This window comes from Vitis vinifera, chromosome 7 (genome assembly GCF_030704535.1).
Source record: "Vitis vinifera cultivar Pinot Noir 40024 chromosome 7, ASM3070453v1".
Classification (NCBI taxonomy): Eukaryota; Viridiplantae; Streptophyta; class Magnoliopsida; order Vitales; family Vitaceae; genus Vitis; species Vitis vinifera.
This window is the reverse complement of record NC_081811.1, coordinates 1,621,088-1,648,247: the sequence shown is the minus strand read 5'-3', so window position 1 is coordinate 1,648,247 and position 27,160 is coordinate 1,621,088. Positions and strand designations below refer to the sequence as shown.

Genomic DNA, 27,160 nt, shown 5'->3' with positions numbered 1-27,160 from the left:
GTTAAGACAAACATGCCCTTTCAATTTGTAAGTCAATGTACGTACTAAATTTAGAAGGTTTAATGTACAAATAAAATAAAATATTTGGGTATGTATATATATTTAGTACCTGTTCGAATGTTCTTGACAATAATTTTATATCGATGACACATGAGTTCTTAAAAAGGATTTTCTCTTTATTTTCCCATTATTTTTCCATTTATTCTCTCATTTGAAAAAGGTTATTTTTAGATTTTGTTCTATAATTGCTTTTTAATTTTTTTTTTGTTATTTAGAATAGAAGGTTCGACGGGTTTGACAATAAAAAAAAGGGAGAACTATCCAAAAGGGTGGGTTAGAAAAAATAATGACTACGAAGGCTCACTCTTTTAGAGGACAATTTTTACCATTTAATATGTTTTTTATATTATTTATAAATAAATTGAGATTGTCAATGATGTGGGGCTCATACATGATGATAAGTACAAATTGATAAATGATATGGGGCCTATACATGATGATAAGTACATGTTGATAGGCAATCTACGGTACATTTTTCAACTTGAAATAGTTGTTATCACTTTGAACAATTAACTATTAAAAATTTGTTATTTTTTTTTAAATTGAGATTTTTTAAAGAACTTTGTAAAAAAAATAATTTTTAATATCTCATAAATAAAAACCATATCCTAAAATTATTATATCGTTTTATATATAAAACATATAATTAAAAACTTTGTTATCATAATATAATAAATAATTATTTTTTACGAGCACTCATCAATTGAATAATATATAAATATTCAATTGACTAACACATACCTATTAAATGGAATAACTCACAATTATTCATTGGGTAATATAGCACGTGAAAAAATTAAATAAAAATAAATTAAATTATGTTATAATATATTGTAATGATAGTGTATTTATATTGTATGTATAATGCATTTATGTCGTACCTATATTTCATTATAAAAGTAATAATTTTAAAAATGTTTATTCATACCCTATTGGTATTAACACATAGTATTAATATATTAACAACATTTATTTAGTGTTTTGAAATTATTTAATAATTTATATATATATAAACTATGTGAATTCAAATTAGTATTTCATTTGATTTCAGAAATTATTTATGATATAGGTATGTTGCGAAATATGATATGATCATACAAAATTACCATTTTTATAAAAAAATTCATAAATTTCTTAATTAGGTTTTATTGTAATGTATTGTAATGTAAGTGTATTTATATTGTAATTATAACATATTTTTGTTGTGCTTGTATTGTATAATAAAAGTAATAATATTAAGGATCACCTTTTATACCTTATTAATATTCAACATATCAAATATATTAACATCATCCACTCGATGCATTGAGAATTTTTTTTTTATGAAAATTAAAAAAAAAAACACTATGCAAAGGGAAAAAAATCATATAAATTTTTTTAAATTATTTTATTATAAAAATAAAAAATGATTAAACATTTTATATCATTTTCTTATTATTTTTAGAGAATCTGAATGAAAAATTAAACATTTTATCTTCCTTAAATTTAATACAAAAACATAATTTATCAATTTAAAATTATAATATATATGAAAAAATCATCATTTTTATTATATAATTATAAAACTTATTTTTTTCTTCATAAAATTAAAAATTAGAATAAAAATAAAAAAGGTAAAAAAACAATAAATGATATTTTGAAAATATTTTTTAAAAGTATTTTTGTTTTAAATAGTAAATTTAAATAACAAATTATATATAATTGTAAAGGTTAAACTCAAAATTTTGATTTAAAATTTAAATATCAATAATTACAAGGGAGAATTATGTTTTGGGGTAGATGAGCCCTCAAATTAACAAAAGGTCCATGTAACTCTTCAAATTGAGCCCAAGACCCAATGAAAATATGAAAATTGAGTTGAAGGATATTATCCTTCAGTATTTTCAAAAATGCCCTTTATTGATTTTGAGAAAAAAATTAATATTTTTGAAAAATACTTTTATTTAATTTAATATTTTTGATTTAATTTAATATTTTTAAAAAATACTTTTATGTAATTTAATATTTTTTTAAATACTTTTATTTAATTTAATATTTTTAAAAAATAAATTTATTTAATTTAATATTTTTTTAAAATAAAATTATTTAATTTAATATTTTTTTTAAAATAAAATTATTTAATTTAATATTTTTTTAAAATAAAATTATTTAATTTAATATTTTTAAAAAATATTTAATTTAATATTTTTTTAAATACTTTAATTTAATTTAATATTTTTGAAAAAAAATTTATTTAATTTAATATTTTTGAAAACTACTTTTATTTAATTTAGTATTTTTGAAAAAAAAATTATTGAAAAAAAATTATTTAACTTAATTTTATAAAATATTTTATATGTGTTCTTAAATGGTATATTTGTCTGTTACTATTTTATATCCTTCAACTCAATTTGAAGAGTTATATGGACCTTTTGTTAATTTGGGAGTCCATCTACCCCAAAAAGATAATTCTCCCTAATTACAATAAATGTGGGACCCATGTACCATAAATGTATTGACAAATCAAGTGAAGTACTTTAAATGCTTTGAATTTTAAAAGTTTTAGTTAAAGGGCAGTTTTGGTATATTAAGCTTACTAAAGTCCTTCCCAATAATTATTAAAAGATACTACCCTTTCTAGTAATTATTTTGCCCAGCCTACCCTTTTGGGTAATTCTCCCTAAAAAAAAAGTATTTTCAATTATTTTTTAAGAGTTTAAAAAAATAATTATATGAAAATAAAAAATAAAATAAAATAAAATAATACATATAAAATTTGCTTTTAAAAACATATAAAACATACTAACAATATTATAGATTTTGTTTTATAAAATATCATAAAACAATTTTAAAAAACTAGTTTATTAGAATTATTTTTAAAAACATTTTTCAAGTCTTAAAATTTATATTGATAGTAAATTTAGAAAGTATTTATAATATTTTTAATATTTAAATTTTTTTTTATTAAAAAGGTTATTTTTAAATATTAGAAAAACAGAAAACACGACCCCGGTTATTGGTTCCATTTTTTTTGTCAGAGTTTTTTTGAACAGCACGTGCCGTTTTTGGAGTGCTGTTAAAGAAAGTGGCAGCTCATCTATTAATGGTGGTGGTTTTTTTGGACGACACGTAGCAAGGAACAATTGGGAGGGGATATTCTCCGCAGTGGTGAAGCAGTGAGGCTGGAGGCGGCTTTTTGGTTTGTTTTAGAGAGAGAGAAATTGAAGGCTGAAGGGAAAAGGAAGAGAAGAGGGAGCTGAGGGATTGAAGCGGGGTTTCAGAGGGAGAGAGAGAGCTGCAGGAAGAGAGAGTTGGGTTAAGAAGAAGGAAAAACAGAGGGGAGGAGTCTTGAAGGGAATAAAACAGGTATGATTTCTATAAGCTGCCTGTTCTTTCGTTTCCATACAGTTCCATTCTGTTTCCTGTGTATACTGGGATTCTATTTTGATGCCTGAATGCGAGCGTTAGAAACTTTTGCATATTCTTATAGAATCTAGGTTTGTTCGTATGCATTTTATGCTTGATTTCTAGCCTGTTTCCTTGGCTCTGTTTTGAGATCCCAAGGCTTGCAATCATGTCTTGATTTCCATTTGAAATCCATTTTGGCTCACTCCCCTTCATCTAAGCCCGTTGATTGAAACATGAAACGTGACTTTTACTGGTTCGTTTTGTTCCCATAATTTGTGCTCTGTCTTGCTATCTTCCTCTGTTTCTGGTACCCGTCCATGGTGCGCATCTGGTTTCACATCTCTACTTGAGGGAGTAAGGAACTACAGAGACAATATTTTCAGTCTGTGGGTGTGAAGGGTTACAGCATGCTCGTCAAGTTGTGAGAATGCTCAAAATGGGTCATGGATATGGCTAGAAGTGGATCTCGGCTCATGGATGTTGAGGGCAGTTGAGGTTCATTTGGGTGGTAAGGCTTGAGAAGCTGAAAAGAGGGCGAATATATTAATGGAAGAGGAGGTGAAAGAATGTCACTGGATTATTATAGTATACTGAGAAGGCTACGAGAGCATTTGGCAGATATCTGGATGTGAGGGTGATAATGCTTGTCATGGCTAGGTGATTTTAAGTATGTAGCTGCTGGGCGTGTGGATAAGGAAATCCGAATCGGGGTAGCCTTTCCGGAGACTATATGAGAACTTTCAGTGGGCATTCCGAGTTCATTCAGCCTCTGGGTGTATCTGCTGATAAGAATTCCTAGTATCTGGTTCTCTTGATGGCATCTGAATAATCAGCAGGATTGATGGGGTTCTTTTGGAGTAGAGTTGCAGTTTGAAAGTGGGGAAGAGAAGCTTCGTGAGGGAGATGGCATGCAATTAGAGGAAATCGAAACGTTTCTGGGCCTCTCTCCTTACCTTCCCCTTTCCATCTCCAGATTTGGTAGAAATTGTTTCCAAGGTGAACGAGGAGATTGGTAAGAAAATTGAAACGACCATAAATATAACTGGTCTTAATGGGAAAATTGAAGAGTTAAAAGCAGAGGAATCAAGAGCAGCTCAATAATCTCTTGCTTTATGGATATTTCATGAGTAATGCTGCAAAGAGGAGATCATTCTGTAAGGAAATTGGAGACGGCTTGTATTAGAAAAAGGAATTTCAAGGTCTGGGCAGTAGACCTCTTGAAGATATGATCTTTCTCTTAGATAATTTGCAGCTAGAAGTCTCCATCATCTTGTGATTTGCATGAAAGTTAACAACGGTATCATTCTACTTGATCCTTTACTCTGAAGCACTGTTCCTCAGAAGCCATACTTGCATGAGTCCCGACGTTTGCGTGCATTGAGAACGGCTAAAAGATGTAGGGTCCTGAATTCAGAGAAAAATGAAAACCAACAGAATGAAGTAGCATCAACAGAAAGTTGTTCCATCAATAGCAGTCCAAGTGGAAGTGCTAGAGGTCTGCCCCATGCTCCATGATTGATTGATCAAGAGCTGTGTTCACTCAGCACAATAATGTGATTGGAAGGCTCAATCCAACCACAGAATTCCCCCTCCATCAAATTCATATCCTAAGCCAAATAATTCCATGTCTAAAACCTTAGGACCAGATCACCACCTCGTTTTTTCTTCATACCCACCACCTTCAGCTTCACTCATCACCAAACCCGCTTCTCTCACTTCCTCCACCACTCATTTCCCACCAGCTCCTTTCCATTCTTTCCCTTGTGCATCCAATTCGCTTGCATGTCCACTTTGTTAAGAAATCTTCGGATTGAATTAGAATTTTACTGGCTTATAAATAGCCTTACAAGATAACTCAAACAGAGCTGGAAGTAATCCACATCTAACAGTCCTAGAAACTTGGTTTATAACTAAAGAAATAGATAAACCTAAAAGCACATCCCTTATTAATAGGAAAAACTATCAAATCCCTAACAAACTACCTAAAAATGAGTACTTTAACATTCTCCCTTAAACTGAATGCTTTAGCAATTAGTTTACTCCAGGATCCAAACAAACACCCAACAAATCACGTAATTTCAAGAATGCATCAAGCTTTAGAGGTTTAGTCATTATATCTGCAACTTGCTCCTGCGTATGACAATGAACCATCTCTACAGTTCCACCTTTTGTAAGCTCACGAAGGAAATGAAAACGAACATCAATGTGTTTGCAGCGACCATGCATCACTAGATTCTTAGAAAGCTTGATTGTTGAGCTGTTATCACAATAAACTGTTGTAGAATCATGTTGAGCATGGTTGAGACCTTCCAATATCCTTCTTAACCATATTGCTTGATAGGCACAAGAAGTTGCAGCAATAAACTCAGCTTCAGTAGTGGACAAAGAGACCACAGGTTGCTTCTTTGAGGACCAAGACACTGCTCCTGAGCTCAACATAAACACATAACCTGAAGTCTTTTCCTATCGTCTAAATCCCCAGCATAATCACTATCTGTGTAGGCAATCAATTCCTCATTTCCACCCTTCTTGTAGAACACACCAAAATCAATGGTACCTTTCAAGTACCTTAGTATCCTCTTTACTGATTGCAAATGAAGTTCAGTAGGACAGTCCATAAATCTGCTGATGAGACTCACCACAAACATAACATCTGGTCGAGTGGCAGTCAAATACATAAGACTTCCTACAATCTTCTTATAGAACGTACTGTCAACCCTCACTCCATCTCCATTTTTCGTAAGCTTGAATCCAAGAACCATAGGATTGTGAACTGGATTGCACTTGTCCATGCTGAACCTTTCCAACACCTCCTGTGTGTATTTCTTCTGATTAATAAAGATGCCATCTGATCTTTGCATCACCTCAATGCCAAGAAAGTATCTCATTTTTCCAAGATCAGTCATATCAAATTCAAGCATCATGGATTTCTTAAACTCAGCAAACATAATTTCATCATTCCCAGTAAAAATAAGATCATCCACATAGAGACACACAATCAAAATCTTACCTCATTTTCCAGTCTTGATGAATAAAGTATGCTCATAGTGGCATTTTTTAAATCCTTCCTTCATAAAATAGGACTCTATACGACTATACCAAGCTCGCGGAGCTTGTTTAAGTCCATACAAAGCCTTTTTCAATCTGTACACTTTCTGCTCATTGCCCTTCTGTTCATAGCCAGGAGGCTGTTCGACAAAGACTTCTTCACTTAGTTCACCATGTAAAAAGGCTGACTTTACATCTAACTGGTAGATTGTCCACTCCTTTAGAGCTGCAAGAGAAATCACCACTCGAATTGTATCTAATCGAGCTACAGGTGCAAAATACTTAGCCTTTTTACGTAGTAACTCTGGTCAAGAAAAACTAGAGAAAGAGTCACTACGACTTTTGTAGTATTCCGGGTATCGTTCTCAAGGACTAGCTTATGAAAATTGTCAATACTATAATAAATGAATTGTTTTTGTTTAAATCCTTCAGTGAAAAACAATATGTGAATAATGTGAAACTAAGTAAAAGAAATTAAATTAATAAGAGAAAATGAATATTGATTTTAAATTCAATTGATTCAAGTTTGGGGTTTTCCACAATCCAACCTAGGGTATAGAAATTATAGAAAACAAGGGTATTTTAAGTAATATGATCTTAGGGTTTTGGGATCCTTGGCCACTCGCGATCAAGTTGAGTTCTATAACTCAAAATTGCATCCGAAACCTAATTTTTCCTTTTTAAAACAGATTCCTAAAACCATCAAATGAATGAGATTGATTATCAATTTAAGATTTGGCTTTTTAACTATTCCTACTCCTTATAGCTTTGTTTAGGGGCAAATAATGGTAGGTAAGATGAGGATAACTAATGATCAAGAATTACCAAGAATCACTAGTATCAAGTAATAACCTACCATATCATTCCCTAAACGAACTCAAAAGGATAAGATAAAAAAAATTGATAAATTGTCACTCAACCAATAATTAATCTCATTGTTATAATAATTCACCCATTGTCCCTATAGGTTTCCTAACCCTTAGGTTTTCATGCTTCAAGCCCCAAGTTGGATCTTAGCCTCTCATGGGGGTGATGTCACATTCATAATCCATAGTAGGGTAAAAATCCATAATTTGAATCAAAAGAAACTAAAAACAATATATTCAATAAAGAAAAAAAAGAAAACAAACCAAAGTTCTCGTCTTCTTCCTCCTTCAATGTCAAAAACTCCAGAAAAAAATCCAAGATTCCTAAAACCTAGAATTGAGAAAGTTTATATAATATCCTCAATTACCTAACATGTGGCACACTCTCATTGGCCACTTATTACAAAATAATTTCCTAAAAATGATTTAAAAATAATAAAATGATGATTTCTAGTTGTGTGGGGTCCACCTAGGGCAGATGGAGTGCTTTAGATGCAATTCCCGAGGTAGAGGAGGCAGAACATCAAAGTGGTAGTGGGTGAATTCGAAATTGGTGTCATTTCGAAGTGGATTTCGAATTCATAAGTTGAATAGATGCAATTCCCAGGGTAGAGGAGGCGGAACATCAAAGTGGCAGTGGGTGAATTCGAAATTAGTGTCATTTTGAAGTGGATTTCGAATTCATAAGTTGAATTTCGAAATCATAAGTTGAATTTCTAAATCATTTCGAAATGATCCTCCAACTTGGTGCAATTGTCTTCAAATGACCATAACTTCTTCATTTCAGCTCCGATTTGCAAACCGCTTGAAGCATTGGACTCCTGACTTTCCGAGCTTCGAAACGATATATAGTATGTATATAATGGACTCCAGAAAGTGCTCAAAATTTTTCCTCAAAGTCAGAGTATATAATGCCATCAGATTTTTGAGTTCTAAATTTCCATGCAGCTAAATCTTGCTTCATGCCTCATTTCCCATGCTTTCTTGCCTTCTTTCTTACTCCATAATGGTCATTTATCATCCTCCAACCTCATGATAACCTTGTTTTGCCTTTCCTTACATTCAATGAGTCTTGACTCACTTATTTCCTCATTTAGCCATTTCTTGATCTTTCAAAATCTAAAGTCATTCAATTTGCACAATTTTCTTCCCTTGAACCTGAGATAAATCTCCAAAGTATAGATTAAACTCATGGCTAGGGCCTTAGAATTGATTTAGGTCAAGTTGGGTGATTTGAATGTCCTTTGGTGCACAAATCATATCGAATATGTGCCATTAGAGCACATATTTTGGCTCCAATCAGCTACAGGTGCAAAAACCTCAGTATAATCCACCCCATGTTCTTGAGTGTAACCCTTTGCTACCAACCAAGCCTTGTACTTATCCACTTCTCCATTCTCATTAAACTTTGTCTTGTAAATCCATTTTACCCCAACTTTCTTTGCTTCAGTAGGTAAATCTGTCAACTCCCATGTATCATTCCTCTCTATGGCTTCTATCTCTGCATCCATTGCTTTACTCCATTTCATACTTTTCACAGCATCGCCAAATGAGACTGGATCATTGCCGACAAACAAAGCTTGGTATGCAGTGTCTTCTTCCTCAGATAAACCATTTCCACTTTCGTAATCTCTCAGCCAAGCTGGTGGCCTTCTGATTCTTCCTTCATTAGGATTAAGTGGATTTTCTTCATTTGACTCATATGAATCATTACCCTCCATAGCTTCAATTGTAATGTCATGGTGATCAGTTTCAAAATTTCCTCTATTGGTATCAACTAGGACTGCTTCTTTGTCACTTTCTCCCCAGTCTAGATCAGCTATAATGACTTTTTCATAACTTTTGTTCCAATCCCAACTGTTTTCTTCTTCAAACTTCACATCTCTGCTTACTATTATCTTCTGAGAGATTGGATCATACAATCTATATGCCTTCGACTCCTCACTAACTCCAAGTAGAACACATTTCACACTCTTGTCATCAAGCTTAGTCCTCTTACTATCAGGAATATGAACATGAGATATGCAGCCAAACACCCTGAAGTGATCAACTGATGGTTTAGATCCACTCCAAGCTTCTTCTGGAGTCATGTCTTTTACTACTAGAGTTGGACTTCTATTCAGAACATAAACGGTCCAATTAACAGCTTCAGGCCAAAAAGTTTTTGGAATTTTTCTTCCTGAAAGCATGCTTCGCACCATATTCATAATAGTTTGGTTCTTTCTCTCTGCAACACCATTCTGTTGTGGAATATATGCCGTTGTCAATTGTCTACGTATGCCATTTTCCTTACAAAAATTTGTGAACTCGTGTGATGTGAATTCTCCTCCACGATCAGTGCGAAGACATCTTATATATGAACCGGTTTCTTTCTCAACACAACTCTTATAATTCTTGAAAGTGATGAAAGCTTCTGACTTCTCTACCAAGAAATAAACCTAGGTTTTTCGGCTAAAATCATCAATGAAAGTGATCAAGTACCTTTTCTTGCTATTTGAAGTGGGGTTGATTGGTCCACAGATGTCTGCATGCACCAGTTGAAGAATCTGAGAAGCCCTCCACGTGCTTTCTTTTGGAAATGGATTTCTTCGTTGTTTTCATACCAAGCAGTCGTCACACACTTTTAAAGGAGCTTGAAATTGTGGCAGTCCATTCACCAGTCTTTTCTGCTGAAGAGTCTTCAAGCCGTTGAAGCTTAAATGTCCGTATCTAAGGTGCCAAAGCCGAGCTTGATCCTCTGTAAGAGAAGAAAGACAGATTTCTTCTTTTAGCAATTTCTGGGCAGGCAAAATAAACATTCTATTTGAGGACATTGCAATCTCCATGATTAATCCTCTATCTGGATGATAAATCTTACATTTCCCATGTTGTATGAGAATTGCAAGCCCTTTCTCTTGTAGCTGTCCCACACTTAGCAAATTATTCTGCAATCCCGGAACATAAAACACCTTAGTGATGAGCTGCACAATTCCCTTTACAAACATTCGTATATTTCATTTTCTTGTTACTGCCATGCTTGAATTGTCTCCAAGCTTTACAAAAGTGCTGAAACTCTCATCAAGCCTAGAGAAAAGCTCCTTCTTGCCACACATATGGTTGCTACAACCTGAGTCAAGAAACCATAACTCCTCTTTGCTAGCTTCCTTGCCATCTGCATGTGCCATTAATAATATTTCTCCACTAGCTTCTGCATACTGTGCCTTTGTCTCTGTCTCCTTGTTTGGACATTCATATTGAAAATGTCCAAGCTTATGGCAATTATAGCACTCAATGGTAGACTTGTCAAAGCTTTGTCTACTTCTACCTCTTCCTCTTCCTCTAAATCCACCACGACCTCGTCCTCTTCCTCTTGATTGATCTTCATAGGCAACCTTCAATGCTTGTTCTTCCACAAGATGGCCATTCATGCGTTGTTCATGCACCAAAAGACTGCTTTGTAGCACATCAATGGATAAGGTGTCTAGATCATTAGACTCCTTGATAGAGCACACAACATAGTCGAATTTAGGAGTCATAGATCTTGGAATCTTTTCAATGACCACAACATCCTCCATTTTCTCACCATGAACCCTCATTTTGTTGGCTATAGTAAGGGTTCGAGTAAAGTACTCATTCACAGATTCTCCTACCTTCATGTTGAGCATCTCAAATTCCTTTTGAAGAGCTTGTCGTTGTGCGCGCTGCACCTGTGCCGTCCCCTGGTACTTCTGCTTCAAAGAGTCCCAAATGCTCTTTGCTGTATCTTTGTTCAGAATGGTTTCTAGGACTGATCGATCAATGGCTTGGAAGAGATAATTTTTAACCTTCAAATCCTTCAGTTTTGCATCTTCAATCACCTTCTTTTGCTCTTTAGTGAGTTCTACCCCTGCTTCTGCTATAGGGATCCCTTGTTCTATCAGTTTCCAATATTCCTTCGAGCGCAAAAAATTCTCCCTAAGCATACACCAATGATCATAGTGTGCATCAAGTTTTGGAATTGCTAGTTGCACAAAGTTACTCTCAGTTGCCATCCTTACTGCTACACTCTTAGAAGACTGCTGCTTCTCAGGTTTCTGCTGGTTTTGATCAGGCCCGGTGATTGCTGGTTTCTGCTCCTTTTGCTCTGATACCAAATGTTAAGAAATCTTCGGATTGAATTAGAATTTTACTGGCTTATAAATAGCCTTACAAGATAACTCAAACAGAGCTGGCTTATAAATAGCCTTACAAGATAACTCAAACAGAGCTGGAAGTAATCCACATCTAACAGTCCTAGAAACTTGGTTTATAACTAAAGAAATAGATAAACCTAAAAGCACATCCCTTATTAATAGGAAAAACTATCAAATCCCTAACAAACTACCTAAAAACGAGTACTTTAACACACTTGGGTATACATATGGCCTGTTTTTGCTTGTTCCCAGCCTTATACTTTCAATACCTGGCAGTCTCCACACAATTCATCCAAAATTCCCCATTATCAAGTTGGAACCCTAAGCCTAACAACTCCGTGTCTAAGGCCTCATGACCAGCTCACCATCCTCCCAACCTTTATGCCCACCGAACACCTCTCGCGCTTACACGACATCGACTACATTCAGAAATGGGAATCTCTCACTGGAAAATCCAAATGCTTTGCTAATGTGGGGAACTCATTTTGAAGACTTTGCTGATAGGCCCACCTCCTAGTTGTTACACCACTCACCCCCCGCGTTCATGAAAATCTGACATGCATGGCCACTTTAGTGTACGTGGCCCATTCCTTTCCAGTCTTTCAGCTCGCTGCTATGTCTTCACGACATTCAAGTCACCACCTAACCTTCAAGATTTGGGAATTACAACCGTAGCCGCAACATGATGCTACAAGACACAAGAACGTGAACTTAAGGAGTAATAGAAAGCCTCTCCCAGGCTGACAGCATCACCGAGCACTGGTTCTGGGAATTTTGTAGACTGGAAACCCAGTTGTTCTTCAACACAAACGGAGGACAAGTCTTTGGCGAGATGCTATTCGCTCTTGCGGATCTGTACCAGAAGAAGCTTGGCATCAGCTTACCCTCAAGCTTGAACAGTTCATCGCCTTGGGAGTCTTTCAGTTTCTAGGCATGATACAGAGAAAGGAATTGCAGACAAGAACGCTCAAACAAAATCTGAAACTCAACTGTGCAACTTCGTTGTGGAGGATAAAAATTCAAAACCTATGAGAGTAACCATTGGCTACCTTCACTCATTTGAAGAACTCCCAGGATTTCCACGTAAGGCGAAACAAAACAGCATCCTTGATCCAAGAATACAGCAAGAAGGAATCAGTTCCTGATCAACTATACTCTCTTGTAGACCACGAAGATTTTCTTCCCATGGTCAGTTTTATGTTTCAGATTGCAAGAACAGCTGCCAACTTAGGGTTTATGATGAAGTGAATGATTTCCGGAGCAAACATATTGACAATAAGATGCACTAGAGGGATTTCCGAGCTTTGGAAGCAGCTGTGCTGGTTCCGTTGAACAGAAAACTGTGCATCGTCAAGAATAAAATGGGTATTTCTTTGGCTTATGTTTCTAAAATCTGAAGATGTGAATGGATCTACTGCTCCAGGAGTTTGAGTTGTCGTGATGCCTTTGGATCCGTTGGTGTCAGAATTCTTGAAAGCAACCAGCAAGTCAATGGCAGTGTGCGATTCGTCGGGGTCTCAATGAAATTGAAGGTGAATGCTTAACTAAGAGCAAGGAAGAGCTCCTTAACTATCTAGTATTGTCGTCCCCTATGGTTGGTTATGTTCAAACTGGAAACCAAGAGAAAGATCCTTCAGCTCCCCATTATTACTTCCTCGGATAATTTTGTCGATAAAAGGCTCTATGCATTACGTGTGGGGGTTTAAAAAGGGGGTCAAAGAAGCCTTTGGAATGGAAACAGTGTAGCCGCGGAGATGACCAAGAGAGTGGGCAGATTTTAATATCTTCCCCCACTTTGCATTTTGTGACATGTCATGGTGGTGAGCCAGGGAATAATCGGTGATTCAGAGTCAATGTCCCAAAGTACTTAAGCCATGCGTACACTGATCACGCGCACGCGCCTTATTGGGGTCCACGTGGAAGTGATCATTACAGTGCTAGCCAGGAACAGCCATCCTCAGTGCATGACCCTAGACTGTGCATTTCCTCTGCTTCCTGCATGTATTTTGCATGGCCATCCTCATGCCTTCTTTTCGCAAAGCCCATGTGTCTCATCCTCTCTTCTGGCATGATGTCAAAATTTGATTCTCAAAACTCAAGTTTTTAAATAATTTTAATTCTACTCGTTTTCAAATAATTTTAGTTCCATAACTTTTCATCATTTCTTAGGTTTCTAGTCACAAAAAAAATTCTTGATTTTAATGAACTTGTTGCCATTTTCTTTTCGACAAACTCATTTCAACAATTTTTTTTTGATTTTGAACTTTTTTTTTTTCGATTTTCACATTTTTAATAAGCATGAATATGAAATTTATAGGATTAATTCATGCAAAATCAATTAGGCTTTGATGGATGCTCAACACATGGGATATTTTGGTTTGTTGATTGATTATTATGCTTGTTTGATTTATTCCATACTCTATAACATGCATATAATCATTTTATACTTGAACTAACCTCGTTTCATGATAATGCATTATTGATTTGCTCTCAGTTACACATCCTACCTTCCCTCATATGTCTTCTATTGTATATTTTAGTCATAGTACACTTTGATTACTATTTGGTATCCATTGAGTTCCTTATCAATTCTCATTCTTATCTCACCTTATTTAGTAAAGATCTGTTTTTAGGGATTATCTCACCTTATTTCGAAAAGATCCATTTTTAGGGACTCGGAGGGGTGTTACGGTTTTTCACTGTACCTTCCCAATAAGTAACTTAACCCCAGATCCAAATTTAGTTTTTCACATATTGTCTTTTCCAAATAAGAAGTCACATTTAAAGTTTTATTTATTTTTTTTTTAAAAAATAAAAATAAAAATAAATAGCGACTTCAGTCTTTTCTAAAAATAATTTTTTTTACAAATGAAAAACAAGTCACGTCATTGAGTGAGAGTACATCGTGCAAAAATGTAGGGTCCACAAGTTTCTAAAATTGTAACCAAACAAACTCTAATTCTTGACGGAATTCTTCACACTTATTTCCTTACTTTTCAAATTCAAATTTAAACATTTCTTCAATGTGACAATCTTTTTTCATGATTCCACTTGGTCAATAATATCAACATTGCCACCATTTGAAAAATATATATTTATTTTTTTTATCATGTGATGGAATATACAAAATTAATTATTTTGGTAAAAAAAAAATTGAAAGTTACGTTGCCTCCAATTTTATATTTCATTGGTCTATAATTATAGGTCGATCTCTTTTAAATGGCTTTCAACTCCTTATAAAAATAAAAAATAAAAATTGAATATGACTTTAGCTTAAATATAAATAGTAGGAATATAATTTAATTATTATTTTAAATATTTTATCAAACATATTTAACATATTTAATGGTTTAAAATAATTAATTAAATTATATAAATTATTAAATTGATTTAGAAAATGTAGGATATTCAAAGTGTATTAATTGGTTACCCATTTGCCAGGAGCTAATTGGATTCCATGATAGAAGAATTAAGTCCAACCTCCAATTTATTTCACCAATCATTTGCTCCGTAGAATATGATTTAATCTAATGAATGTTTGAATGGTATGCGGTTTGATTAATTAAGGTTATAGCTTGTTGCTTTCAAGCCTTTGTTTCCAATGACAGGTGTGATGATCTTTGGATGGTCATGCCGGTCATTGCAAGCTATAACTAAAATTGTTTTTCGTCTCCAAAAAGTTGGATTCAATAATAAGAAATCCCATCTTTTCCTCTTCTGCTGTCACTATCTAAATGTAAAATTTTTCTTTCCAATTTCAAACAATACCCCAAATATTTGCTTACCTCCGACAATGAAAGATTTTGTTTGTTCCTGAAAAATAATAAGAAAAGAAAAAAACATACAAAAAATAAATGATTTATTTATATTTGATTGTCTTATAAAAAATATAAAAGAAAATAAAATATAATTAAAACTAATTAAAACTTATATATTTTTAAATTATTTAATTTTTATATTGATGAGTTAAAATAAATAAAATGAGTTTGAAGTAACAAAAACAATAATTTATCGATTTTTAATCTATTTTTTTATTTTTATTCATTTTTTCTTTCCTTCTATTTTTCTTTTATGTTTTCTTTCCTTTTCATTTTCCTTCAATTTTTCTAAGAATCAAACATAGCCCATAAAGTCTTAAGTTTGGAAAGGAAACTTGGAGGAAACCTCCAATCTAGTTGTTACTATCTTCTACTCAATTCACCTTTTCTCTATTTGGTTTTCTTTTGAATATTCTAATTCTTCTCACGAGTTTTTTTTTTCATTCCAACACTTTGACTTATCTTCTCCAACTTAATGTTTTTTTCCATTCCAACATTAATGTTTTTCGTCTCCAAAAAGTTGGATTCAATAATAAAAAATCCCATCTTTTCCTCTTCTGGTCGATTGCCACTATCTAAATGTAATATTTTTCTTTCCAATTTCAAACATTACCCCAAATTTTTGCTTACCTTGGACAATCAAAGGTTACGTTTGTTCCCAAAAAATATTAAGAAAAGAAGAAAACATACAAACTAATTAAAAATTTATATATTTTTAAATTATTTAATTTTTATATTGATGAGTTAAAATAAATAAAATGAGTTTGAAGTAACAAAAACAATAATTTATCGACTTTTAATCTATTTTTTATTTTTATTCATTTTTTCTTTCCTTCTGTTTTTCTTTTATATTTTCTTTCTTTTTCATTTTCCTTCATTTTTTCTAAGAATCAAACATAGCCATAAAGTCTTAAGTTTGGAAAGGAAACTTGGAGGAAACCTCCAATCTAGTTGTCACTATCTTCTACTCAATTCACATTTTCTCTATTCGGTTTTCTTTTGAATATTCTAATTCTTCTCACGAGTTTTTTTTTTATTCCAACACTTTGACTTATCTTCTCCGACTTAATGTTTTTTTCCATTCCAACATTAATGTTTTTCGTCTCCAAAAAGTTGGATTCAATAATAAAAAATCCCATCTTTTCCTCTTCTGGTGGACTGCCACTATCTAAATGTAATATTTTTCTTTCCAATTTCAAACATTACCCCAAATTTTTGCTTACCTTGGACAATCAAAGGTTACGTTTGTTCCCAAAAAATATTAAGAAAAGAAGAAAACATACAAACTAATTAAAAATTTATATATTTTTAAATTATTTAATTTTTATATTGATGAGTTAAAATAAATAAAATGAGTTTGAAGTAACAAAAACAATAATTTATCGACTTTTAATCTATTTTTTATTTTTATTCATTTTTTCTTTCTTTCTATTTTTCTTTTATATTTTCTTTCCTTTTCATTTTCCTTCAATTTTTCTAAGAATCAAACATAGTCTTAAGTTTGGAAAGGAAACTTGGAGGAAACCTCCAATCTAGTTGTCACTATCTTCTACTCAATTCACATTTTCTCTATTCGGTTTTCTTTTGAATATTCTAATTCTTCTCACGAGTTTTTTTTTTCATTCCAACACTTTGACTTATCTTCTCCGACTTAATGTTTTTTTCCATTCCAACATTAATGTTTTTCGTCTCCAAAAAGTTGGATTCAATAATAAAAAATCCCATCTTTTCCTCTTCTGGTCGACTGCCACTATCTAAATGTAATATTTTTCTTTCCAATTTCAAACATTACCCCAAATTTTTGCTTACCTTGGACAATCAAAGGTTATGTTTGTTCCCAAAAAATATTAAGAAAAGAAGAAAACATACAAACTAATTAAAAATTTATATATTTTTAAATTATTTAATTTTTATATTGATGAGTTAAAATAAATAAAATGAGTTTGAAGTAACAAAAACAATAATTTATCGACTTTTAATCTATTTTTTATTTTTATTCATTTTTTCTTTCCTTCTATTTTTCTTTTATATTTTTTTTCCTTTTCATTTTCCTTCAATTTTTCTAAGAATCAAACATAGTCTTAAGTTTGGAAAGGAAACTTGGAGGAAACCTCCAATCTAGTTGTCACTATCTTCTACTCAATTCACATTTTCTCTATTTGGTTTTCTTTTGAATATTCTAATTCTTCTCACGAGTTTTTTTTTTCATTCCAACACTTTGACTTATCTTCTCCGACTTAATGTTTTTTTCCATTCCAACATTAATGTTTTTCGTCTCCAAAAAGTTGGATTCAATAATAAAAAATCCCATCTTTTCCTCTTCTGGTGGACTGCCACTATCTAAATGTAATATTTTTCTTTCCAATTTCAAACATTACCCCAAATTTTTGCTTACCTTGGACAATCAAAGGTTACGTTTGTTCCCAAAAAATATTAAGAAAAGAAGAAAACATACAAACTAATTAAAAATTTATATATTTTTAAATTATTTAATTTTTATATTGATGAGTTAAAATAAATAAAATGAGTTTGAAGTAACAAAAACAATAATTTATCGACTTTTAATCTATTTTTTATTTTTATTCATTTTTTCTTTCCTTCTATTTTTCTTTTATATTTTCTTTCCTTTTCATTTTCCTTCTATTTTTCTAAGAATCAAACATAGTCTTAAGTTTGGAAAGGAAACTTGGAGGAAACCTCCAATCTAGTTGTCACTATCTTCTACTCAATTCACCTTTTCTCTATTTGGTTTTCTTTGGAATATTCTAATTCTTCTCACGAGTTTTTTTTCTTCATTCCAACACTTTGACTTATCTTCTCCGACTTAATGTTTTTTTCCATTCCAACATTAATGTTTTTCGTCTCCAAAAAGTTGGATTCAATAATAAAAAATCTCATCTTTTCCTCTTCTGGTGGACTGCCACTATCTAAATGTAATATTTTTCTTTCCAATTTCAAACATTACCCCAAATTTTTGCTTACCTTGGACAATCAAAGGTTACGTTTGTTCCCAAAAAATATTAAGAAAAGAAGAAAACATACAAACTAATTAAAAATTTATATATTTTTAAATTATTTAATTTTTATATTGATGAGTTAAAATAAATAAAATGAGTTTGAAGTAACAAAAACAATAATTTATCGACTTTTAATCTATTTTTTATTTTTATTCATTTTTTCTTTCCTTCTATTTTTCTTTTATATTTTCTTTCTTTTTCATTTTCCTTCAATTTTTCTAAGAATCAAACATAGTCTTAAGTTTGGAAAGGAAACTTGGAGGAAACCTCCAATCTAGTTGTCACTATCTTCTACTCAATTCACCTTTTCTCTATTTGGTTTTCTTTTGAATATTCTAATTCTTCTCACGAGTTTTTTTTTTCATTCCAATACTTTGACTTATCTTCTCCGACTTAATGTTTTTTTCCATTCCAACATTAATGTTTTTCGTCTCCAAAAAGTTGGATTCAATAATAAAAAATCTCATCTTTTCCTCTTCTGGTCTACTGCCACTATCTAAATGTAATATTTTTCTTTCCAATTTCAAACATTACCCCAAATTTTTGCTTACCTTGGACAATCAAAGGTTACGTTTGTTCCCAAAAAATATTAAGAAAAAAAGAAAACATACAAAAAAAAAAACTAATTAAAAATTTATATATTTTTAAATTATTTAATTTTTATATTGATGAGTTAAAATAAATAAAACGAGTTTGAAGTAACAAAAACAATAATTTATCGACTTTTAATCTATTTTTTATTTTTATTCTTTTTTTTTTTCCTTCTACTTTTCTTTTGTATTTTTTTTCCCTTTCATTTTTCTCTCAAATTTTCAACATAGCCAAAAAGTCTTGAGTTTGGAAAGGAAATTTGGAGTAAACCTCCCACCTAGTTGTCACTATCTTCTCCTCAATCCACCTTTTCTCTATTTGGTTTTCTTTTGAATATTCTAATTCTTTATTTTTCCATTCGAACACTCTGACTTATCTTCTCATTGTTGTGTACGTGGTTAGACCAAACTTCTTGTCCTCTTATGGGACTTGGTTAACCCAATGGTACAATGAAAGAAAGGAAAGAGATTTTAATGTGATATAAAATGAGGTAAAATTTGTAATGTAATAAAATTGATTTAAACTTTACGATCGTAAACACATGATTTTCTAATCTATCTCCCAGAAAAATCAACATCCACAAATTTTCTTATAATTTTCAAAAACTTGGAGCTATCATGCAGGTCGCCAAGAAATTTCTCTTCCCACAGAATAAATATAGAAAGAGAAACAAAAAAGAAAAAGGAATGGGTAGAGAAAATGGAACCTCCTGGAAGTAGTAATTGGTTGGTGGAGCTTAAAGTTTCATGAAAATTTTTCTCCTTTTATGTGTGTTATGAAATAGTGATGGGAAATCATCTCTTGTTTGCCCTCATGAGTCATGACACGTTTGCATGCCACCTCCATGGCCGCATTTCATAAATTTCTTTTTGCTTTTCTATGTGTTATGAAATAGTGATGAGAAATCATCTCTTGTTTGCCCTCGTGAGTCATGAATCATGATACGTCTGCACGCCACGAAAAAGGAAGCTAAAATTCAAAATTGTATGTTAATATCAATACCCTCATTCTCAATACAAAACATTTATATACATATATATACTTTTCCTTCGACCAGTCAGAAATTTCACGTGGCAATCGCACCAGAAAATTGTGTACAGCCGCCATTATTGAGGAGTAGTTTGTCGGTTTCCTTCACTCTCTTACTTTAAATGCGGGGGCTCTGCTCTCACCATTTTCCCAGCCACCACCTTAGTCTTCGTAGTAAAAACTACACAAAAGAGAAAATATGTCTTCTCAGTCCACCATACTCTTTCTGTACCCATTTCCAAAGTGTCCGCAAACTCCACCATCTCTTTCTTCACAAAAACATGCTGGTGGTATGTTCTTGTGTTCAGTTTGCATTCCATTCATGTGTGTTTTTCTTTTTGTTTGTTTGTTTGTTTTCTTTTGTAAAAGGTTAACGGCTAAATGGTGGTCATTTGAGGAAGAAGGGAAGAAAAATGATAAAATATAAAAGAATATCATCACCATCTTCCACCTGATAGAGTGCTCTAAAATGGCAGAGAAGATAAGAAAAAAAATAAAATTTTCCTTATTTGTTTACAGGAGTTCCACCCTTCAAGCCCAAAGACAAATGGGTTAACGGTAATTTAAATGTCAAGTGCAAGGCTATATTGAAACCCCAGACTCAAGGTATGCTAGAAATTTATTCAAATTTTAGAAGCATTTACTCCTTTATATATCTATATATTAACTTGTATGCATGCAGAAATTAATGATCGAGTGGATGTGTTTCAAAATGGCGCTCCAGAGGTAAAAAAGTTGCATGAGATTGTGGAGGATGACATAGAGAAGGAGTTACCTGTTAAGGTGATTTTAATACACTATATTTTACCTTTCCTTTTTCATTTTTTTTTTAAGATCGGGGTACTGAAATTTATGGTTTTTGATGTGATTTTTGCCACTTCTACGGGAAGGGTTATGGGTCAATCGAGATTAAGAAACATGTCGATACTGTCAGATCGATGTTGAGCTCCATGGAGGATGGAGAGATAAGCAAATCGGCTTATGACACTGCATGGGTGGCTCTTGTGAAGGATATTAATGGAACTGATACACCTCAGTTTCCATCTAGCCTTCTGTGGATTGCCAACAATCAGCTCGAGGATGGATCATGGGGCGATGTCCACTTCTTCTCCCCTTACGATAGAATACTGAACACGTTGGCATGTGTCATCGCATTGAAATCGTGGAATATTCATCCAGAAAAATTCGAAAAAGGTAGAGAAAAGAATGGAACTGGACATCCATTCACTTTCTGAATGGGTTTAGTATTCATAATCAACTACACATACATATGATATGATACCCCATTAACTTTGCTTTAACCCTTTCTTAATTATCTCGTGATAGGCATGTCATTCATCAGAGAGAACATATGCAAACTTGAAAAAGAGAAGGCTGAGCACATGCCCATTGGATTCGAAGTAGCTTTTCCTTCACTCCTTGAAATAGCTGAGGACATGGGCATTGAAGTTCCTGACGATTCACCTGTCTTGCAAGAGATCTATGCTCAGAGAGATCTAAAGCTCAAAAAGTTGGTTCAGAACTCTTACTTGGAGTCATCTAAGATTAAATTAATGAAACAAATTTAATTTTATGTTCATAGATATTTAATTATTACATTTATGTGATAATTGTTCTGTTGTGTGGAATAGGATACCAAAGGACATCATGCATAGGGTGCCCACAACACTGCTCTTCAGCCTGGAAGGAATGCCAGGCCTGGACTGGGAAATGCTTCTAAACCTACAGTTCCAAGATGGGTCCTTTTTGTTTTCTCCATCTTCCACTGCCTATGCACTCATGCACACCAAAGATGAGAAATGTTTGACATATCTAAATAAGGTTGTTGAGAGATTCAATGGGGGAGGTAACTAAATTGCCCTTTATAATTCCACAATTAGAAGTTTTATTTTCACTTACAGATATGCTTGCATTCTAATTTTGCTTTGTTTTTGATTCTTTAGTCCCCAATGTTTACCCGGTTGATATGTTCGAGCGCATGTGGGGTGTTGATCGGCTGCAGCGCCTTGGAATATCCCGATATTTTGAGCCAGAAATCAAAGTGTGTATGAACTATGTATACAGGTAGTACTTATGACACATTTCTTAAGCTAATTGAAAAAAGAAGGAAAGAACTGCATACCAAAATTTATAAAGCTAAAACACTTCAAATTTCAGATATTGGAACAAAAATGGAATAGGCCCGACAAGAAATACTCGGGTTAGTGATGTTGATGACACATCAATGGGCTTTAGGCTTCTAAGATTACATGGCTACGATGTTTCTCCAGGTAAAGCATTCCCACAAGTGACAATTTCAAGAACTAGTCCTGACTTTGAATTCTATATGATATTAACGTTGAACTACAAATTTTCCTAAAAATTTAAGCTTACATGATTTAATATTAATACGCATGTCATGTTTTTTGACACCCTTTCTTACATGCGGCCATGCCTACACAAAACATACCATATTGTACTAATTTTTCTTAAACTTAAGCTTGTATAGAATTTGAGCTTAACATGCATATTGTGCTCTTTAACAATTAAGGCATAACCGATTGTGTTGATTTTTTTCTTTCTTGCAGATGTGTTCAAGCAGTTTGAGAAGGGTGATGAGTTTGTCTGCTTCCCAGGGCAGTCATCCCAGGCCATTACCGGGTTGTTTAACCTCTTTCGTGCTTCCCAGTTTCTGCTCCCCGGAGAAAAGATTCTTGAGAACGCCAGGAAGTTTTGTTCCAAGTTTCTCAGAGAAAAACAAACTTGTAATCAGCTCGAAGATAAGTGGATAATAGCAAAGGATTTGGCTGGTGAGGTATGGTGCCCACACCATTAATTTTGTGGAGGAATTTATGGTCTGAAATATGTCTTTTACTTAAACATAAAGTAAAGACAAAACCCCAGCTCTCATCACCTTCTATACCCTAAACTTGAAAGACTTTTCCATAGTTGTTTAAGACTTTAAGTTACCTATTCATTTATTGAGTTGAAACTAATAATATCAGTCGATTATAACGACAGGTTGGGTATGCTCTGGACATTCCATGGTATGCCAGCTTGCCACGCGTGGAGACAAGATTTTACGTTGAACAGTATGGAGGTGGAGATGACATATGGATTGGCAAGACTTTATACAGGTATTTATTATTTCTAATTCACTTACTACAATAATTAATTAGCTTATTAATTCAAAAATAATAATAATTAAGTTTCTTGTATAATTTACAATAATTGAAGTAAAATTTTGTCCATGGGGTAAAAAAAAGAAAAAAAGAAAAAGGCACCCATAAGACCTTATATGCGGCCATGCAATCCACGTTTGAAAGGATTGCATTTGAAAAATAAGTGAGGGTTTGATGAAATTTAATATTTATTATTTAATAATTTAATTTGAAAAATCAGTGAGGGTATGATGAAACTTAATATTTATTATTTAATAATTTAAGTTGATTTTAAGTTATTAATTTAAGATTTATTATTTATTTTTTGTTTTTAAGTATTAAGATTATTCGATAAAATTAATTTAAATTTTATTTTAAGTTATTGAATTGACATATTTACCCATTTATTATAATTAATATTTATTATTAAAATTTTAATTAATATTTATTTTCATTAATCTTAAGTAATAAATTTGTTTACTATTGTAGATTTGTAAGATAACTTAAAAATATTTGCTAGAAAAAATGAGTCATGGATTATTAAATATATTCTTGTTAGACATGAATAAATAAGATAAAAAAAAATTGGGATTCAGAATAAGTTAACTATTTTAACTTAATATATAAATTTATTTTTAACTTTAAGTTTTGATATTAAGTTATTTTATTGAATCGTACTAATCTATTTAATAACTTAATTTAAGTTATTAAATCTCTTTAAATTATGAGGCTGATTTACCAAATAGTCTCATAAGACTTTGAGTGTGCCAGGAAAAACAACAAAAGTGAGGCATCTTGTTCTTAAAAATTCTAGGCAGTAGGGTATGATTTTATTTCACGGAAATTTTTTTCAGAAAGGAAACTTATGTGTTGTTCATGTTGACCGATCTCAGGATGTACCATGTTAACAATGATATCTATTCTGAGCTTGCAAAGCTGGATTTCAACAACTGCCAAGAATTGCATCAGCTTGAATGGGACAGGATTCAGGAGTAAGTACCCACCATATGCACATATATATACACAATTAGAAAATTGCCATTATGCTAAACTCGTATATATGCTATAGGTGGTGGACGCACAGCAATCTTCAAGAGTTCGGGCTCAGCAGAGAAACCCTCCTCCTGGCTTATTTTCTCGCAGCAGCCAGTATATTTGAACCAGAAAGGTCGGTAGAGAGGGTGGCGTGGGCTAAAGCTGCCGTCCTGGTAGAGGCAGTTGCATCTTATTTCAACAAGGAAACATGTATTAAGCAGAGGAGAGCCTTCCTTCTTAAATTCGGGTACAGTGCAAGTGGAGGACGCTACAGGAAGATTAATGGAAGGTAAGATAGATACTATGGAGTCTAGGCCATGAAAATTAATCCAAAATGATAATCCAACTGACATATATATGTTGGGCGGCAGTTCTAATCTGAGCAAGACTGGAGAGGAGCTCGCGGGGTTATTACTCACTACCTTAAACCAGCTCTCATTGGATGCACAGGAGCTGCATGGCTCGGACATACATCAGCTTTTACATCGTACTGTGAGTAATATAATAATCACTGTGTATTCTGGATCCTTTTCGTATGGGTAAAAAATAAGAGGAAACCAGTACTGTTTTGATCATCCTCGAAGTCAAATAAAGTCAAATCCCCATCGAAAGGAGTTCTAGAAGGAAGAACCTATAACCTAATCAGGGTTTTAGTTTTCAAAACTTTCGTCTTTTAATTTCAAAATTGATAGATATCCCCATCAGTCAAAACACCTGTCAACTAACAATTTTCAAGTAATAAAAAAAATTAAAAACACTTCTTAAAATTACTATCAAACACATTTTTAAAATACATTTGATAATAATTCTTAAAAATATTTTTAATATTTTTAATACTTAAAAAAATAAATATTTTCAAGTGTTAAAAAAGACAAATATACTTTCGTAGAAAGTACTCTTAATAAAAGTGTATTTTTCTTTAAAAACGTTTTTTTAAAAATTATTTAGCCGTTTTCAAAATATTAATGAGACAGATTTTTTTTTTTTTTTAATTTTAAAGGTTTTTTTTATATTAAAAGTACTTTCTAAAAGTAAAAGCACTACCACATGAATATTTAATTATTAATATATATATATATATATATATATATATATATATATATATATATATATATATATATATATATATATTAGGTTATCATCTACTCAAGAGTCGAGACCTCTTCTGCCACTAAGTATACAATTCCGAATAACTAAATTACTCTCTGTTTTTCTTTTCTCAGTGGGAAATGTGGTTGACAAAGAACTTGGCAGAAGAAGATGGATGCCAAGGAGAAGCGGAGGTCCTGGTGGATGTGATAAACCTTTGCTCTGGCCGTTCAATCACGGAAGAGCTGTTGAACCATCCTCTTTATAAGCATCTCTTACACCTCACCAATGGTGTCTCTCACCAACTTAGTCCATTTTACCAGCACAAGGTACAACAACTATAACCTCAAAGCCTAATTCTATTTTGTTTATACTATCTCTATAAGGCAAGTTAAAGTGGGCTTTAGCATAATAGGGTGAACACTAAATTTTTAAAAATATATTTGATGTATTTAATTAAATCTTATATATATATATATATATATATATGTGTGTGTGTGTGATATATATATATATATATGTGTGTGTGTGTGTGAGATTCCATTTTTGGATGATATTTAAGATAATTTTCTATAGAATCAGAAACATTTACATTAAATTTATTTAATTAGACTATAATGGCCGAGAATCATCTTTTCGAATCTATTTTTTTTATTGAGCAATTAACTTTTCTAAAAGTTTTAAGTTTATAGGATTTAAGTTCAAAATACATATCTTACTTTCCGACATTTTTCAGGCACATATTGGAAGCTATAATCCTGAAAAAGAAAGTGATGTTAGTTCTAAAGTAGAACCGGACATGCAAGAACTTGCACAGTTGGTGCTCCAAAACTCCACTGAGGACATAGATCCCGTGATCAAGAGAACATTTCTAATGGTAGCCAAAAGTTTCTACTATGCTGCCTACTGTGATCCTGCAACTATTGACTCTCATATTGCTAAAGTACTTTTCGAGAGAGTAGTTTGATCTCTGCATGTAAAGATACACTGTAAAAGGCCATGACCAAGTGTGTGCTTTGATCAATACATTAAAGAAATAAAACTACTTGCACTTCAGTTGAGCGGTAGTTATGTGATATTCAGCTTACAATTTCAGATTAACATCAAGGGAATGCAAACACACCAAAAGCCTTTGAATTATTTTCTTTTTCTTTTTATTCCATTTGCTTTGTTTCATTTCTCATTTCATTTCATTTTTTTTTTGTGGAATTCTGTATAATTATAGAGATTAAAATATGTGGCTTGATCAATGTTGATAAATGTTTCTTTTGTACTCATTGAAACTTAGTAATCCCCATTAACCCATTAAGTGTTAGGCGCCCTACTGAGTAATGTGGAATGTTTATCCCTTCATTTTTAAATCTTTTTAGATGCAAATATCACTCTTAAGGATCTACAGGTAGAGCAGGGAGGACTTCAGGATGCCTTTAGAGGCTTTGGAGCTGCCTAGTGGAGTGTGGCGTATTTGTTGTGTTTGTTGGATTGGAACTTGTTTTAGTAAACTGTGAATTATGAATTTGTAATGAGACCCTATTTTGATTAAATTGTTTAATAGTGAACTTTTATTTTTGGATTGTAATGATAATTATTATATCTTGTTGCTTTTGAGTAGTGATTGAGATATTGTTAATTGGTGGAAACTCTAGTGTGATGTATGTGTAGAAAATAAAATAAAATTCAAAGCATTTTGGTTGATTGACAGTGTGGATTAGGAGGAACCCTTAAGGTCAAACCTTTAACCTGGAGTCATGGGCTAAATTTTGGGTCGTCCGAAATTTGGGTCATGACAAATTCCATCATCGAGAGGCATCAAGCCCATCTCTAACTTTCAAGGCCCTACTCTTGACTTGAGCAAGTGTATTAGCATTAAGGTGCTATGTCACGAGTGACACTTTCAAGAGGGGCATAGACATCATCTGGCAACGAGTA

General features: G+C 32.6%; 1 protein-coding gene across 1 annotated transcript; it reads left to right on the top strand.

Annotated features, from left to right (window-relative positions):
- Positions 1-20,105: 20,105 nt before the first annotated feature.
- On the top strand, positions 20,106-26,287 carry LOC100264747 (ent-copalyl diphosphate synthase 1). The gene is made up of 15 exons (XM_019220888.2): positions 20,106-20,257; positions 20,487-20,573; positions 20,650-20,750; positions 20,858-21,161; positions 21,294-21,477; positions 21,599-21,813; positions 21,911-22,031; positions 22,125-22,237; positions 22,535-22,761; positions 22,968-23,083; positions 24,001-24,099; positions 24,177-24,431; positions 24,514-24,634; positions 25,366-25,560; positions 25,968-26,287. Exons 1-15 carry the CDS (start codon positions 20,167-20,169, stop codon positions 26,196-26,198), a joined length of 2,460 nt encoding a protein of 819 aa, XP_019076433.1. The 5' UTR covers positions 20,106-20,166; the 3' UTR covers positions 26,199-26,287.
- Positions 26,288-27,160: the final 873 nt, after the last annotated feature.

What these genes read in the sequence shown, in the direction of transcription:
- LOC100264747 (XM_019220888.2), top strand. Translation starts at nt 20,167, where the DNA reads ATGTCTTCTCAGTCCACCATACTCTTTCTGTACCCATTTCCAAAGTGT. An exon ending in TCCAGAAAAATTCGAAAAAG is followed by an intron (nt 21,162 to 21,293) that starts GTAGAGAAAAGA and finishes ATCTCGTGATAG; the next exon opens with GCATGTCATTCATCAGAGAG. An exon ending in ATTGGCAAGACTTTATACAG is followed by an intron (nt 23,084 to 24,000) that starts GTATTTATTATT and finishes GACCGATCTCAG; the next exon opens with GATGTACCATGTTAACAATG.